The following is a 16,656-nucleotide window of genomic DNA, read 5'->3' on the forward strand; positions in this document are numbered from 1 at the left end:
ACATCTGCTAGCGTGTAGCCTTGGTGTCAATGTGATTATTCCTGTCTAATCTTGCAAAATGAAGGCAGTGCAGCATCTATTCTGAGTTTGTATAGTGTATCTGATGTTGGCCCTATGTACATAGGAAAAAAATTCAGATGTGAAAAAATATCACAGTGAAAAATAAGAAAAACCTTAAGATCATGCTGACAAGGGTGGTTATAGAGAACCTGCATCTTTAGAAGTACTGTAGTGAGATGTAAAATGCATTAATCTCAGTATAAAATGTCGATTTAGGATATGACTCGCAGATTTCTATAGTGCTGTTTTTTGCCTCCATCATCTCCTACCCCTTCTATTGTCATTTGCCTTGCAAATGGTTTATATGCATGTTGCACCACATGGGAGACCAATTCTTCAACAGAAACAGAAAAATAAACCATACTAGTACAGACTGTGGGCGGGGCAGGTGGCATCAGAAGAAGGTGAAATCACCAAGATCATTTATTCCATGTCCAGAGTCAGTCTTCCTACTAGCAGATTAGGAGATTAAACAGTGGTGGCCAAGGCACTATCTATTCTAGCATCCTGTTTGCAACAGTAGCCAGATTTTGTGCTTTCAGGATGTTCTCAGGAAGAATGTGAACAACACTGTGGTATTCAGAGAATTCAGGAATGTGAATTCTCCATTTATTTATCATCACCAATAGTTTTGAGAAACCTGCCCTTTCTGAATCTGAACATGCATTTAAGATGTCTGAGCTAGCTTTTGTGCACTCCTAGACATAAAAGAATCACTACCTTCTATGCCCTGAAGATGAACCACGGTCCATGTACTGGATTTAGTCCATTGGAGCAAAATATATATTGACATTACTTTTATGACCATGTTTCTTTTTATAATTTTTTATATTTTATTAATACAAAATTAACCTACTACTACACAAAAAAACCCTATATAAAATACAAAACAAAACAATAAATAAAATACAATTGCCCATGTGCACCCGTCACCTTCAGGACTAGCATTACACTTCGTTCCATTCATTTTCACTCCAAAATTTCATTGTTTCTTCCCTCGGTGTAAACCCCCTCCCTCTCTGAAATACATGTTCCAGAAATACATTCAATATTTTCTTAAAATCATTGTTTTTCATTTGGCCTCTACTTATTTTCATATCACATGTCAGTTTATCATTAATTGCCATGTCCCATAATTCTCTATACCAGTGGTCCCCAACCTTGGGCCTCCAGATGTTCTTGGACTTCAACTCCCAGAAATCCTGACCAGCAGAGGTGGTGGTGAAGGCTTCTGGGAGATGTAGTCCAAGAACATCTGGAGGCCCAAGGTTGAGGACCACTACTCTATACCATTCCTCCAAGTTAAATTGATCATCATTTCTCCAATTCCTTGCAAATATTATCCTTGCTGCCGTAATCATTATTACTATTAAATCCTTATTTTCTTTTACCAATTCATCTTCCTTAATCAGATTCAGTAATGCTATTACCAGAGACACTTGAATATTCAATCCAATTATTTCAGATATTTCTTTCAATATTAAATTCCATTCTTTCTTTCTTTTTTCGCATAACCACCACATATGTAAATATGTCCCCTTCTCTTTTTTACAGCTCCAACATAATGTTGACACATTTTTATCCATTATATTTATTTTGACCGGTATTAAATACCACTTCCTATTACTTTATAGCAGTTTTCTTTTACCCTTACTGACATGTTCTTCATAATTCTCTGATCCCATATTTTATCCCATTCTTCTCCTATTGCTACTTTATCCAAATCATTTTGCCATTGCATTTTTAATCCTATATTACCCTGTTCAACTTGAATTAATAATTTATATATTTGGCTAACGGTTCCTTTTCTTTCTGTCTTTTCCTCTGATTTCAATCTTTTTTCTATAATCTCTTCAAATTTTGTCATTTTTCTACCTTTCCCTTCTTTAATATACCATTTTCTTGTCCACGTTTCTAATTGGATTAAATTTAACCATGAAATCCCTTCTCCTCCTAGTAACTTTTTATATCCTTTTTTTCTCTTATCTTCTCTATCCATTCTTTTAATCTACTTATCTCTTTACTTTTTAATGCATTCTTTAAATTTTTTAAGTTTTCTGGAAAATTCCTTAATTCCACCACTTGAGATCAAGGAGATATCGGTGGACTCAATACCTCTCTGAATTCTTTCCAATTTTCCAACATATTTTTAAGGAAAATATTTTAATATTTTTAATCTATTCTGCCTTTTTTTCTTTAAACAATATTCTCTCCACACTTTCTTGTGTACACTCCATCTCAATATCTGTCCAAATTAAATTTTTATTATCCTTGATTATGTCTGGGATATGTCTAAGCTGATTCGCTATGTAATATAGTTTTATGCTAGGTAATCCAAGACCTCCCTTTTTTTGTGTAACATACCATAATTTTTTATTAATCCTCACTCGTTTATTTCCATTACAGTAGCAATTTATCATTGTCTGCTGTTCTTTCAATTGTTTTTCTGTAATATTTATGGGGAGCATCCAAAATATAAAATTCAATTTAGGGATTATTTTCATTTTACATAATGCAACTCTACCAAACCATGAAATTTTTAATTTCTGATATTCCTTTATCTTTCCACTGACCTCTGTTTTTAATCTATCCAGATTTATTTTAATTATTTCTTGTAAGTTCCAAGTAATATTAGTCCCCAAATATTTCATAATATTTCCAATTTTACCTTCAAATATTATTTTCACTTTTCTTTTCTCTTCATCTGAATGATTTAACAATAAACATTCGGACTTCCCCCAATTTACCTTTAAGCCCGTCAAACTCTCAAATTCCTTCAAATGTATTTTAAGCCTTTCTATTGTTTCAGCTGGATTTTTAACTATTAATGTGTCATCGGCAAATAAATTTATCTTTCCATTCTCTTTATTATCTATCCCTCTAATCCGTTTATCTTCTCTAATTATCTGTGCCAATATTTCAATTATCATTGTAAATAATACTGGAGATAAGGGGCAACCTTGTCTTGTACCCCGGCCTAGGTATATTATCTCAGTAATACCATCATTAACTATTACCTTGGCTATATTTTGTGAATAAAGTTGGTGGATTATCTGATTGAAGTTAGGTCCAAACCCTAAATAATTAATTAATATCTTTATCAAGTCCCATTCCACTGAATCAAAAGCTTTAAACGTGTCTAACAATATTACTCCTGCTTCAGAATTACTTTCTTTTGCTAGGTACATTAAATTAAGTACCCTCCTCATTAAATCTGACATTTGCCTACCTACTATAAATCCATTTTGATCTTTTTTCAATATATTTCCACATAAAGATATTCAATCTTTTTGCCATTATTGCCGTAAATATCTTAGCGTCCTGATTTATCAATGATATTGGTCTATATGCATCCATATTTGCAGGATTTTTATCTGGTTTCAGTATTAAAGAAAAGGGATTCTTCAGTACGATCAAGAAGTAAACCCTCAGACAAACGTTTGGAGAGTTTGTTAAAAGGGGAAGCAGAAACACAGGGAACAGAAATGGCTCAAAAAGGTGAGAAGTCAGAGATGAGGTTGGTTCTGGAAGAAATTTCAAAGGTGACTGAAACCATTTTGCAACTGAATCAAAAAGTGGATGTCATGAGTAAGCAGATCACAGCCAACCAAGAGCGAGGTTATGATCATGTTTCTCTTTAAAAAATTAAGGACAAATTGTGCAGAATATAAAAATCCAGAACCCTGTTGGATTACTTACATCAGTGTAAGTGCCACAAACATAAATATTAGCAGTAAATTCCTCCTGATTAATGAGTCACCACTTGCATTCTTTGTTTCCTTTGTGCCCTATTGCCATAGTTCTGAACTGCTCCCATATCAAGGCGTCCGCGAACTGCAACTCAGTCTCATAATCTGAAGGTCGTGAGTTCGAGCCTCACACGGGGCACCACATGTGGGGAAATCCCCAGGGAACCCTGCTTGGAAGCCAGCCAAGCAGCAGTTGCATGAAAACCAGGGAGAGATCTCTGATAAATGAAGACAGACTACAGTCTTTAGTTATGATGCATGTCACCGGTGAAGACGATGTCTGCCTGTAAAATGTCTCCAAAATGTCTCTAAAATGTCTACCTTCTTCTCCGGAGGCATGTATTTTTTTATTAAGTACCATCATTTACATAAAGAGAAGATTTAGCCAAAGAGGGTCGAGAAACTTATCTTTTCTACACATTCCACACATGCGCAGAGAGAGAATCATAGAACAATGCATCTTTATACTACAATAACTTGATTATGCTAAACACCAGTGATGTATCCCTTAATAGCCACAAGATGGAACTTTAGACTAAAACTTCCCACATTCTATAACCAATAGAATTCTGGCTATAATGTAGAATTATTGTGAAACTTGACGTTTATCTTTTTTTTTTTTTTTTTTTAAAGAAAATTGATGGAAATTAACAGACTGAAGGAACAAGCAGATCTCATTCCACACAGAGTTTATGTGTATGGAAGTGAGTAACAGATGACAGAAGTTTGGAAAATAAGATTTTTTCTGATATAGGAAATGCCTGTCTCTTCACAAGCAGATGATTACTTCTGAGCTCATGCATGTGCAACCCTCTCTTTTTGTGATACATGCACTTCATCTCAATCAAGGAAGAGGGCATGTCCTCTGTTGGGCAATCTATTTCTTTCTGGGAGTTTTCCTTTGTTCCAAGCCATATCCCAGCTGTGCTTGTTCCCTCAACCCCTATAGCTAATTTGGGAGCTGTTGTTAATCTGTGTATTTGTACGCTTAAATTCTAATGCAGTGCTTCCCAACCTTGGGTAACACAGGTGTTCTTGGACTGCAACTTCTAGAAACCCTGGCCAGCGTAGCTGGTGATGAAGGCTTCTGGGAACTGAAGTCCAAGAACACCTGAGTTACCAAGGTTGGGAACCACTGTTCTAACAGATCATCTGATACCTTAAGCCCAAACTTCTTAGTTTTGCTTCCATTGGGATAGTGTTTTTCCAATGCTAGATGTTTTACATCTTTTAAAGAGCAAGTGTGTGCAGGTTTATTTTGAAATAAGATCAGTTCTTTATTTCAATTTGATAAATAATGAAAGTGAAGGCAAAGTCCGATGCTGCAAATAATAATAATAATAATAATAATGAATAGGAACCTGGAATGTAAGATCTATGAACCTTGGTAAGCTGGATGAGGTCAAACAGGAGATGGCAAGAATAAACATTGACATCCTGGGCGTCAGTGAACTAAAATGGACAGGAATGGGTGAATTCAATTCAGACAATTATCATATCTATTCTTGTGGGCAAGAATCCCATAGAAGGAGTGGAGTAGCCCTCATAGTCAACAAAAGAGTGGGAAAAGCTGTAATGGGATGCAGTCTCAAAAATGATAGAATGATTTCAATACGAATCCAAGGCAGAGCTTTCAACATCACAGTTTTCCAAGTTTATGCACCAACCACCGATGCTGAAGAGGCTGAAATTGACCAGTTCTATGAAGACTTACAACACCTTCTAGAACTGACACCAAAGAAAGATGTTCTTCTCATTACAGGGGATTGGAATGCTAAAGTAGAGAGTCAAGAGATAAAAGGAACAACAGTAATTTTGGCCTTGGAATTCAAAACAAAGCAGGGCAAAGGCTAACAGAGTTTTGTCAAGAGAACAAGCTGGTCATCACAAACACTCTTTTCCAACAACACAAGAGGTGACTCTACACATGGATATCACCAGATGGGCAATACCAAAATCAGATTGATTTTATTCTCCACAGCCAAAGATGGAGAAGCTCTATACAGTCAGCAAAAACAAGACCTGTAGCTGATTGTGGCTCTGATCATCAGCTTCTTATAGCAAAATTCAAGCTTATATTGTTGTATTGCTGGGTTCCTATAGCTTTAACAGTCTTCTACATGTGTTCTTCTAAGAAGCAAATTGCTTTTCTCAGGCTGTCGTTAGCCTTCATTTTCAGCAGCAGCAAACACCATTCATTGTCTGAAATATGTTGACTTAGTATAACAACTTTAGCTCAGCTCAACACCCTTTTATTTCCTGGCAAAATTTAAAAAACAAAACAAAACAAAGAAAAACCTGGTAAAGTTTGTCACCGGGATGAAATAAAGTAAACATCAGCTCAGAAATATATTATTTCCAAAACTGGAAAATACTTGCATTCCTATTACTTAATTATTACTTTATAGTATAAATGAAATTTTATGCCAACATTTCTTCTCACTTGGCCAGGAGTGATGTTTAAAACCCACTGTTTAAAGGATTAAAATTCCTTTTCATGGATAAAGCTCTGTGGAGGTTGTGGGAACATAATTCCATATGACTTCATTTTTTTTTCCTAGTCCTTTTTCTGGTTCCCTGAGGCTTAAAGGAGATGCCAGTAGGATCTGACAGTGTCAGATCTGAGCAAGGGAGGATTCAGTTTCAGAATAATTGTCAGGTCTAGAGAGGCAAGGTTGAATCAGGTAGGTTGACTTCAGTCAAAGTAAATCAGGCAAGGTAGGTAATTTAAGTAAGCGCAGCAGCAATCTGGTGTAAAACGTAGCTACAACAGGACCATGGATAGCTCAGAGTGATTATGGCTGACTGGTACTCTTCTGCTAAAATCTTACGTAAGATAACTGCCTCAGGAGCAAGCTAAACTAAACCCTTCTTTAATAATAATTGGACATGTTGAGTCAAATCTGACTTATTGTGAACCTTTACAGGTACAGAGTACTCAGAAGTGGTTTGCCACTCCATTTTTCTGGGAGCAGGCTGGTTGTACTCCTGGGAGACATGGTGGTAAACTGAACTTTCGAACTGAACTTTCAACCTCTGGTTCTGTAGCCAGATACTTAAATCACTGAGCTACCCAGCCAGGCAGCCATAATTTGTAGTGTGGTCAGCTCTGCCCTCTCTAAACTATTAAGCAATCTTTATATTGATTTTGTTATCTCAAACTTTGACAAAGCTGGGGAGATGAACATTCGGCCATAGCCTGATTCCCTGTCTTGGAACATTATGTGTCTTTTGTTTTGAGATGTAGTCCTTCCCTTGGCTGTGCAGACTGATCTCTCAGTCTTCTTTACCTAAGAGTACAGACACCTTCAGCATTGTGAAGGTTTCCTATTGCGACCATTGATTGTGATATTCTGAAACCCCTTAAATAGCAACTGACTAGTTTAATTAAAAAGAAGGCTAGGAGGAGCTTTCATTTGGAGAACTGAAGCAATTTGTGTTTTTGAAAGCAGGTCTTGTGGAAGTGTAAGGAATTAAGTGCTGTATACCATATATAGATAAGTATTAAGAAATAGGAGATTGCATATCACTTGAGATACAAATGACAGGGTGCAAAGAAATGCAGAGGAAACACGTAGTATGGAAAGGAGCTAGATTGTATGGGAAGGAGGTAGATTGTAGATTCTGTCAATTTAGGAAGACCAATGTTGCCATCTCAAAATTGCTCAGAAATATGAGGAGTCATGGTAAGTTTGGATCAGCTAACATGTGAACGTTTTTCTCTTTGTTTACTATCAGAGGATAATTTTGCATAATGGTGCTAACTTCACTTTGCTTGTGGCAAATAATGGCTCATAATTGGTAGTAAACTTACTGAAGCCCATTAAAATAAATCAACAATCCTTGTGGTTTGTGCTGTTCCGGGAAACAGGGTTTTTAAGTACCTGTGTGTTCCTTACTAGCTAGAGCAAATATTTTTGCTCTCTATACAACTTGACATGAAATTATTTCTGAAATTGTTAAGGTTCAAATCAGTATGTTTTGACATTTCTGTTTGTATTTTTTTTCATATACAGTAATTTAATACTTGCATTTTCAGCTGGAAAGAAAATATCTAGTGTTATATTTATTTTTCAAGAGAGGAGCACTTTACACATAGGATGGACTTGGTGTGGGGGTTCATTTTTGGCTCCTCCCCTTTTGTTTCCCTCTGACAGATACTTCAGACATTTGTTCGTGCTTTAAACCATCAACGTGTACTTTTGAACCATTCAACATAAGCAGTCTTCAATGAAGCGGGTCCTTCTCTTCCAACAGGGAGAGGAAGGGGTTAACAGAATAATTAGCTGAAACTTCCAACTTCCCCAAGTGTTGAAATTGTCCTTTCTCAGGGTTTAGTGTCTCATATGGGTCCCCTGATGATGATAGGTATGATGGGCAGGGTTTTATCTCCCCACAACTCTCTCTCTCTTTGTCCACTCCCCCCTCCCCGTTCCCTGTCCTCACTATTTATATCTTCCTTCCTTTTTTCTTCCCCCTCCCTTTCCTGTTCCAATTTTCCCGCCTTTTTCTCAACCTTCATCTCTTCCTGAACAAGGTGTTCTTCTTTTCCTCCTTCTCTTCTTCTATTGTCCTGGAGGCTTCTATTCCCTCCACTTTCCAGAGTAGAGGGATGGCACTCAGTGCTGGAGTGGAAGGTGCATTGCTTTCCTGCCCTCTTTCTCATACTTGGGTTTCCCACCATATGTATAAGTGAAAGAAATAGTTATGCCTATATTACACAAAGGAAAGTGTGTCCTTTTTCCTTCATGCAAGTGAGGTTCATTTAGGAAATGTGTCATGAGACAGAGAGAGTTCAGATGTTAGCAGAAATCCATTGATCATACACTATGAACCCAGAAACTGCATATTTTCATCCATTACATATGATAGCACTCCTGATGTTACATTTGATAGACATTGTGCATGGTGAGGGGAAAACATGAACAGGTTACCAGACTTTAGTGTGTGTTTGCATGTGCGTATGCAGGTGTGCGTGCATGTGTGTGACCTGTGCATGGCCTTAAGTGCAATTCATAGCTTTTGGAAATCAAAATCAAAATTCCTATATATGAGTCCTGATTGCAGGAAAATTGTTATGTTATAGTATATCTACAAGTGTGTACAAGTCCCTGTGGGTGGCCATTTTTATTTTACGATGGGTGTCTTTTTTGAGGAAGCACCTGATAGATTATCTTTTCTGTTTTGACAGATTTGAGAAATGGCAGAAGGTGGCAATGAAGAGACTGTGTTCATATGTAAGTACTCAAGAAGAACTCATAAAATAATTGATGTGGCCTTTGTTATATCTACACTTGTTCTTCTTTCTACTTTTGTATGACTGAATATTTCATATGTTGTATAAGTACAGAGAGAACCCTGCCGTTCTTTAAAAAAACACCAAAGAATTAAATTTGCAGCTAATTTATCGTGTTTTTAGGTGAAAAGGGGCAACTCTGTCTACTTTGATGGGGCATATCCTGTTTTTCAGCATACAAGTATGATGACAGCTTGGATGATATTTGGACTAGCTTTTCCTCTGGGTGTGTAAGATTTGGCTTCAGATTTGTTGTTTTAGATTGCAGCATCTTCCATTTATGTTATAGTTGTTGTTAATTATTGTTGTACTTAAAGTTCCACATCATAAGCAAAACAGACAGGTCCCTGATCAAAAGATTTTTATGATGGGGGACACAACACAGGTGGAAGAAGAAGAGAAAGAAGCAGTGATGATAAGTGGTGAATGCAGGTTCATAGATCTAAGCTTCCTTTTATTTGGAGAGGAGGACTTTGAGGTGAAGACATGTACAGGAAATACGAGCTTAGAGGAAGTTGCTGAAGGAAAGGAAAGAGGCTTCTTCACATAGATAGCCAGAGGTGCACAGATATGTTTAAATGGTAAATATGTATAAAATCCAACGTGCCTAGTTCAAGGATACATAGTTACGGTATTTCACAGATTTTATTTTGGATCTTAGTTGTGCAGTGTAGACCTGTGGTGGCTGAAATCCTGTGGCTTAGTGTAGTGAATTGCACTAGAGTAGATCCATAGAATCAGTAGGGTTTTGAGTAGTCAATTCCTCTCTAAGTTTCATTAATCCAAATGGGCCTACTTGAGTTGTGATTTAACTGTAACAACGTAAGTCACAACTAGAGCAGGCCCATTTGAATCGATGGAACTTACGAAGGAGTTGACTCACAAATCCTCCCTGATTCAGTAGGCTTGCTAGTGCAGCTTACTGCACTAAGCAACAGGATTTCAACCACTGGATTGTGTACAAATACATCATTTCGGACTATGTGCTGACATCTGGTAGTATCAAAAGCAAGAGAGACACCATGAGTAGGCATGGGGGAGAGGAAGGTGTATTCTGGGCCCTATCTTATGTAGGGCAATATGGTTGGCATCCAGTCTAGTCCTTTTATTGCACTGAGAGTATATCAGAAAGGATACTTTTAAAAATATTATGGGAAGTGGGGGTTGAATAGAACTGCTGGACAGCTCAGTGGCTTAGGTCTTTGGCTACAGAACCAGAGGCTCAGAGTTCTGTTCCCCACTGTCCTTCCTTGACAGGGGCTGGACTTGATGATCCATAGGGTCCCTTCCAGCTCTGCAGTTCGATGATGATGATGATGATGATGATGATGATAATGATGGAGAAGAAGAATCCTGTCCCTAGTTGGAATTCTTGTCACTTTGGGAGTCTTCCCAGTCATCCCAATTATATCTGGTGCTGAGGGAAGAGTAACATCTAGGAACTGATATTATAGGCATTTGTACCTTCAAGCAGTCTCATTTTACAAGATATATCATTTATTTTATATGAATATTTTCATTCAAAAATGGTTTTGTTTTGCATGAGCCAGCAGTATGATGTGGCTGTAAAAAAAAAAAAGCAAATGCTATTTTAGATTGCATAAAATAAATATAGTCTCCAAATTCTATGAAGTACTGTTTCCCCTCTGTTCAGCACTTGTTAGGCCTCATCCAATTCTGTATACCGCACTTTAAAAAGGATCCTGACAAACTGGAACAAATTCAGAGGAAGGCAACAAGGAGGATCATGGGATTGGAAACCCAGCTTTAAGGAAAGACTGAAAGATCTTGGCATGTTTAGCCTTGAGAAGAGAGGACCGAGGGAGATATGACAGCAAATATTTGAAAGATTGTCATACAGAGGGAGGGGCAGGATCTATTCTCAGTTAATCCTGACTGTAGGACTTATAATAATGGACTCAAGTTACAGGAAGCCGGATCTTGGCTGAATATCAGGAAAAAAAAATTCCTAACTGTTAGTGTAGTGTGGCAGTGGAACAAATTACTTCAGAAGATGGTGAGCTCTCCAGCATGTGAGGCATTCAAAAGAAAGTCAGTCAGTGATCTGTCAGATATATTTTAACATGGATTCCTGCACTGAGCAGGGGTTTGGTCTTGATGGCCATACAGAGCCCTTCCCGCTACAATATTCTATGATATTTTGAGTGGGTGGGGACGTCTTTATGCAACACGCATTGAAGCAGTACTGGACTGACAGTTTTGTAGATGCCCAAAAGGCACTAATGATGATGTTCAGTTACAATGGTTCTGCAGTGCTGACAGCTTTGATATATTTGTGTTTTATCAGCCAAAGCCCATGGCAGGGGTGCCTGAGATACTACTCATAAATTACAGTTTGATTTAAAGAAGAAAGGTTATTGGGCACCATAATGTAGGTGTGGAAATACATAACTGTTCCTTAGAATCTGTGGGAACGCTGTCACTGACTCAGGTTTAATGGCCACATCCCCAGATGGTTATGTTTTTGCCGATGTACCCATGGTATGCCAGCTCATTGCCCTGGATAAGCAAACCATTACAGAAGAAGGGAATGATAAGTTTGCGGGAAACTTTAATCTGTGCTTATAAACATATGTTACTAAGGCATGGATGTATGGCAAAGAGCAGAATATTCCACCAGCGCTGTTCTGGTGTGTTTTATGTGGTTGTTCTGACTGCCAAAGGGATACTGCATATCACTGTTTCAGTTTTATAAACAGTTTATCTCTTCAGTAATGGAATTTCTATGACTAATACAACTAGTGAAGTTATGGATATATACAAAACTCTATCATAATTATTCTGTAAAGCCTGTCCTAATCTAAGGAACGGTGAGAACTGATTTGAGATAAATTTACACTTTTCCTTATGGATGATTACAAAATATTGCATTCAGTTGAGGATTCGAAGTATGACATCTAGAAGAAAGTGCATTCAGTTTTGCACACAATAATTTAGAGAATCTTACGATAATTCAGAGAAGTAAGTGTTTTACAGCCACGTTGTTTTATACTGAGTTTTGCTTTCACTTATTCTAGGCATCCTTTCTCTACTTATAGATTATGTTTCTTAAATATTCATTCAACACATATTTTTATTAGGGGTTTTTTTATGTGGTAAAAATCTGATAACTTAAGTACCATATATCTATGTATCATTGAGATGAGCTAAAGTATATTATAGACTGAAAGGGGTATGTAGCCCTTGGGGTATTAGATTTCATGATGGATTGAATTAGTGTGACAGGACTTGCATTTTCTCTGTGGGTATTTAATGAGAAGAATCTGAGAAAGAGAACTGTTCTTCCTCCTGTTTGTTTCCAGGGTGTGAAGATTGTAATCAGTATCATGATTCAGAATGCCCAGAACTGGGCCCAGTGGTGACAGTCAAAGACTCCTTTGTGTTAAGTAGAGCAAGGTAAGTTACTCGTGCTTGTTTGTTGGTTTGTTTTTAAAGTTAACAGAGCCAGACTGGAAGAGCTGTGTATGGGAACCCTTTGCTCTCACTCACCTTTTGTTTTGCTTTTGGTGCTACATTTCAAATTAGAATACCTCTAGCTCCCCAAAGAGCTGCTCACATCTACCGTATCTGCCAAAACAACGTCTAAAATAGTGCTGCAGTTTCTCACTGTCATGTGTTTCAGCCTCAAGAGGCCAGCAAAGATGAAGTATCAGTTATTCCAGTCAATCAGCACAAATTTGTGGCTAGATCATCGTTATTTTCATGTGCTCTCTTCACCTTCTTTTTTCTCGCTCTCTCTGTTCAACATACAGTTATAGCATTTTGAAATCACTTGACCTGTCATGGCTCCATCCTATAGAATCGGGAGGGGGGGGCTATAGTTTGGTGAGGTGCATAGAGTCCTATTAGAAAGCTTAACTAGACTCCCCTGAGCTGCAGCAGAGAATTCGAAGTACATCACCAAAATAGAAATGCCAGGATTTTAGAGGAGGAAGCTTTGCAGGTCAAAGTAGCAGGTACGAGTATAGTGTGCAGTGTACGTTCTCTCACTGGCCCCGGCCCCTATCCAGTCCTGGATTCTGACCCTTAACTGCTGGCATCCCCCTCTCCTCTTATCTCTGAGGGAATGCAGTCATTGACATATAACTGAACCCAAAAACCTGGCCTGAATGGACAAATACTGTGACCTAGTATGAAGCAACGTCCTATATTCTATGTCCTAAAATTATCAAGTATGAAGTGGAAGTGAGAGATTGACTTGTCAACAGTTACAACAGGTTTTGAACTTACACATCTAATATAGCTCTTGAAATAATTGTCCGTGCTTTTTCTAGTACCATGTTATAGTGTAGAAGTGTCATGTGGTTTTCTTTATATTTTAGCTATTCTGTCAGTTCATGATTTCTTTAGAGAAACAGTCTGTTTCTTGATCTTGTTAATGATGTTAGACAGTTTTAGCCTTGAGAAACAAGGACTGAATTCTTCTCACCAAGGGCTGACATATATTAGAGCTGGCTCGTTTTTTTTTCTGTTCATTTGCTCAAAAATATTTACTTCTCAGATCATCTCTCCCCTCCAACCTGGAGATCAAGCAACTCGAAGATGGAACTGAAGGCGTTTTTGCCATAACTCAACTGGTCAAGCGTACCCAGTTTGGCCCCTTCGAATCTAAGAGGGTTGCCAAACTGCAAAAGGAATCATCGTTTCCATTGAAGGTACTGGGACACTTAGTCATACGTCAGTCATAATGTGAAGGCACCCAAAATAAATAAAGGAATTAGTAAAATGGAGCAACCAGGCTCCACCAGGATCCAAAAGTGTATTAAGCTTGAAATGGTAAATCCTGAGATGCGTTGACATAAGTTAAAATTGACTAGACAGCATGCAGCTGTTATTATTGTAGAGATGCAGAAGTTTTCTGTGGCTTCTCCTTGGGTCACTAAAGTAATGTCTGAATACAAGAACCAAAGAGTTAGGTCACAGGCATGTTCTTGTGTTCCTTGTTATTGAGTTTATATATCTGTATGGCTCTCTATTAGGTTTTTCAGAAGGATGGCCCACCAGTCCATTTTGATACCTCAAATGAAGATGATTGTAACTGGATGATGATGGTGAGACCAGCCAACCAGTATGAGCACCAGAACCTGACTGCCTTCCAGCATGATAATGACATTTACTTCACTACTTCCCGGGACATCCCACCGGGCACTGAGTTAAGAGTCTGGTATGCAGCTTTCTACGCCAAAAAAATGGAAAAGCCAGTTCTCAAGCAAGTTGCTAGCATTGCCAATGGTATGTTGAATGTTTAGATGGGGGTGAATGGGGAATCTGAGTATAGTATCAGCATATTCATGAATTCTTCCATTTTTCTCATGGAGGAGTTGCTGTTATATGCAAATGAGATCCTTTCTGACAAATAAATCCTTATTTGCCCTATTTCATATATTACCTAATGGTCAAATTAAAGATGGAAAGATTTTTTTAAAAACGGGCTCATTATCTTTCCTTTAACAGATGTGTGTTTAGTTGTGATGGAAAGTGACCAAGAAAGTAAGAAAACTACTGGCTCAGTTTCTGTCAGAAAAATCAAGAATTCACGGTTTGCTAAAGCTACTTCTTCAGGTATGTGAGCCTCTTTACATCTGTGCTGTGTATGCCCTGCATAGATGGTGTGATCGCTCTGGAAGCATTTATTATGGACTGGGCCTGTGCAGAAGTGTCTGTCAAAATCTGGTGACATAAAGGAGTTTTGGAGAGGGGGCTAATCCATCTCTGATGGTTATTGAAGTTTACTTGCGATAGTGTCATTTATTATTTATTTATTTAAAATATTTATATGCCACTTTTCTCCTAGAGGGTCCAAGGTAGCTTACAGAATTAAACGAAGCCAAGCTGAAAGCTAAATAATAAATTATTACACTAATAAAAGCATTAAACAAATATATTAAAACTCATAGATAAGATAAAAGCAACATTAAAAGCACAAGTAAAACAATAGAATAAAATAATCCCTTTAAAAATCCCCTTGGTCAACCAGTCATTTAAAGGACAGCCTGTCTGAAGAGAAAGATCTTAATCTGATTGCAAAAGGACAGCAAAGATGGGGCCAGATTGGTCTCCTGTGGGAGGGAGTTCCAGAGTCTGGGAGCAGTGACAGGGAACACCCTCACCCGTGTCCCCAACAAACACATCTGTGAGGGTAATGGGACTGAGAGAAAAGCGTGTCCTGATTATCTTAATGCCTGGGTAGGTGCATAAAGGGACATTGTCTCCCTCTTATTGTCTCCTCCATTTAAGAAACCATAAGCCCTCATAGTAAGATACATACTTCTTCTGAGAAAAAGGTGAAAGCAACCCTTTTTTCCATATGCCACCTTGTTTCATCTGCCGTGACACCCAGCCTCTTATTTGTGGTTTAATCTTTGCCATTCCATATTTTTCAAAATACCAAATCCTTTCTTTTATTTGATGTGATCCTAGTGAGCACTCTAGAAAGTACCACCCCCTCTGAAGCAACATCCAGCCAGTGGACGTGTAAAGTGTGCTCAATAGCTTTTCAAGAACCTCAGCTGCTGACGGGTAAGCACTGTTAAACTCCACAGTTCCAGAGGAGTGGAATGTTGTATGCAGTTATTGATCATCAGGTCTCAGCTGCAGTGTGTGTATGTATGTGTTTTTAATGGTTGCATTTGAAAAGTTGGATTTCTTTCCCAAATATCTTTAGAGATAATGTGAAAAAACATAGAGGTGATTTCAGCATGCTATTCTCAAGATATTTGTTGTTTGGTTAACCCATTTTTATCCTGCTGTTCGCCCTAAAAGGCTTCTAAAGCCACATATCAGAAATAAGTCAGCCCTACTAGCAGGCTTTCATGTGAAAGGCTGGACTGGATGAATCCCAAGCTGGAATTAAGATTGCTGGAGGAAATATCAACAACCTCAAATATGCAGATGATACCATTCTGATGGCAAGAAGCGAGGAAGAATTAAAGAACTTCTTAATGAGGGTGAAAGATGAGAGTGCAAAAAATGGTCTGAAGCTCAACATTAAAAAAAAAACTAAGATCATGGCCACTGGTCCAATCACCTCTTGGCAAATAGAAGGGGAAGATATAGAGGCAGTGACAGATTTTACTTTCTTGGGCTCCATGATGGTGACAGCAGCCATTAAATTAAAAGACGGCTACTTCTTGGGAGGAAAGCAATGACAAACCTCAACAGCATCTTAAAAGGCAGAGACATCTCCTTGCCAACAAAGGTCTGCATAGTCAAAGCTATGGTTTTTCCAGTAGCAATATATGGAAGTGAAAGCTGGTCCACAAAGAAGGCTGACCACCAAAGAATTGATGCTTTTGAATTGTGGCGCTGGAGGAGACTCTTGAGAGCCCCCTGGACTGCAAGGAGATCAAATGTATCCATTCTGAAGGAAATCAACCCTGAGTGCTCACTGGAAGGACAGATCCTGAAGCTGAGGCTCCAATACTTTGGCCATCTCATGAGAAGAGAAGACTCCCTGGAAAAGACCCTGATGTTGGGAAAGTGTGAAGGCAAGAGGAGAAGGGGACATTAGAGGATGATATGGATGGACAG

At 38.2% G+C, this 16,656-nt stretch overlaps 1 protein-coding gene across 4 annotated transcripts in view; it reads left to right on the forward strand.

The window, feature by feature from the left end:
- PRDM15 (PR/SET domain 15) overlaps positions 1 to 16,656 on the forward strand; it is a 47,073-nt gene that overhangs the window by 2,673 nt on the left and 27,744 nt on the right. For all 4 annotated transcript variants that reach the window (XM_072994164.2, XM_078390527.1, XM_072994166.2 and 1 more), the window contains exons 2-7: positions 9,001 to 9,046; positions 12,429 to 12,522; positions 13,628 to 13,781; positions 14,106 to 14,358; positions 14,581 to 14,688; positions 15,547 to 15,645. In XM_072994164.2, the coding sequence (XP_072850265.2) occupies positions 9,010 to 9,046; positions 12,429 to 12,522; positions 13,628 to 13,781; positions 14,106 to 14,358; positions 14,581 to 14,688; positions 15,547 to 15,645 (745 nt within the window). In that variant the 5' untranslated portion in view covers positions 9,001 to 9,009. The remainder of the gene's footprint in view (positions 1 to 9,000; positions 9,047 to 12,428; positions 12,523 to 13,627; positions 13,782 to 14,105; positions 14,359 to 14,580; positions 14,689 to 15,546; positions 15,646 to 16,656) is intronic.

This window comes from Pogona vitticeps, chromosome 3 (genome assembly GCF_051106095.1).
Source record: "Pogona vitticeps strain Pit_001003342236 chromosome 3, PviZW2.1, whole genome shotgun sequence".
NCBI classification, from domain to species: domain Eukaryota; kingdom Metazoa; phylum Chordata; class Lepidosauria; order Squamata; family Agamidae; genus Pogona; species Pogona vitticeps.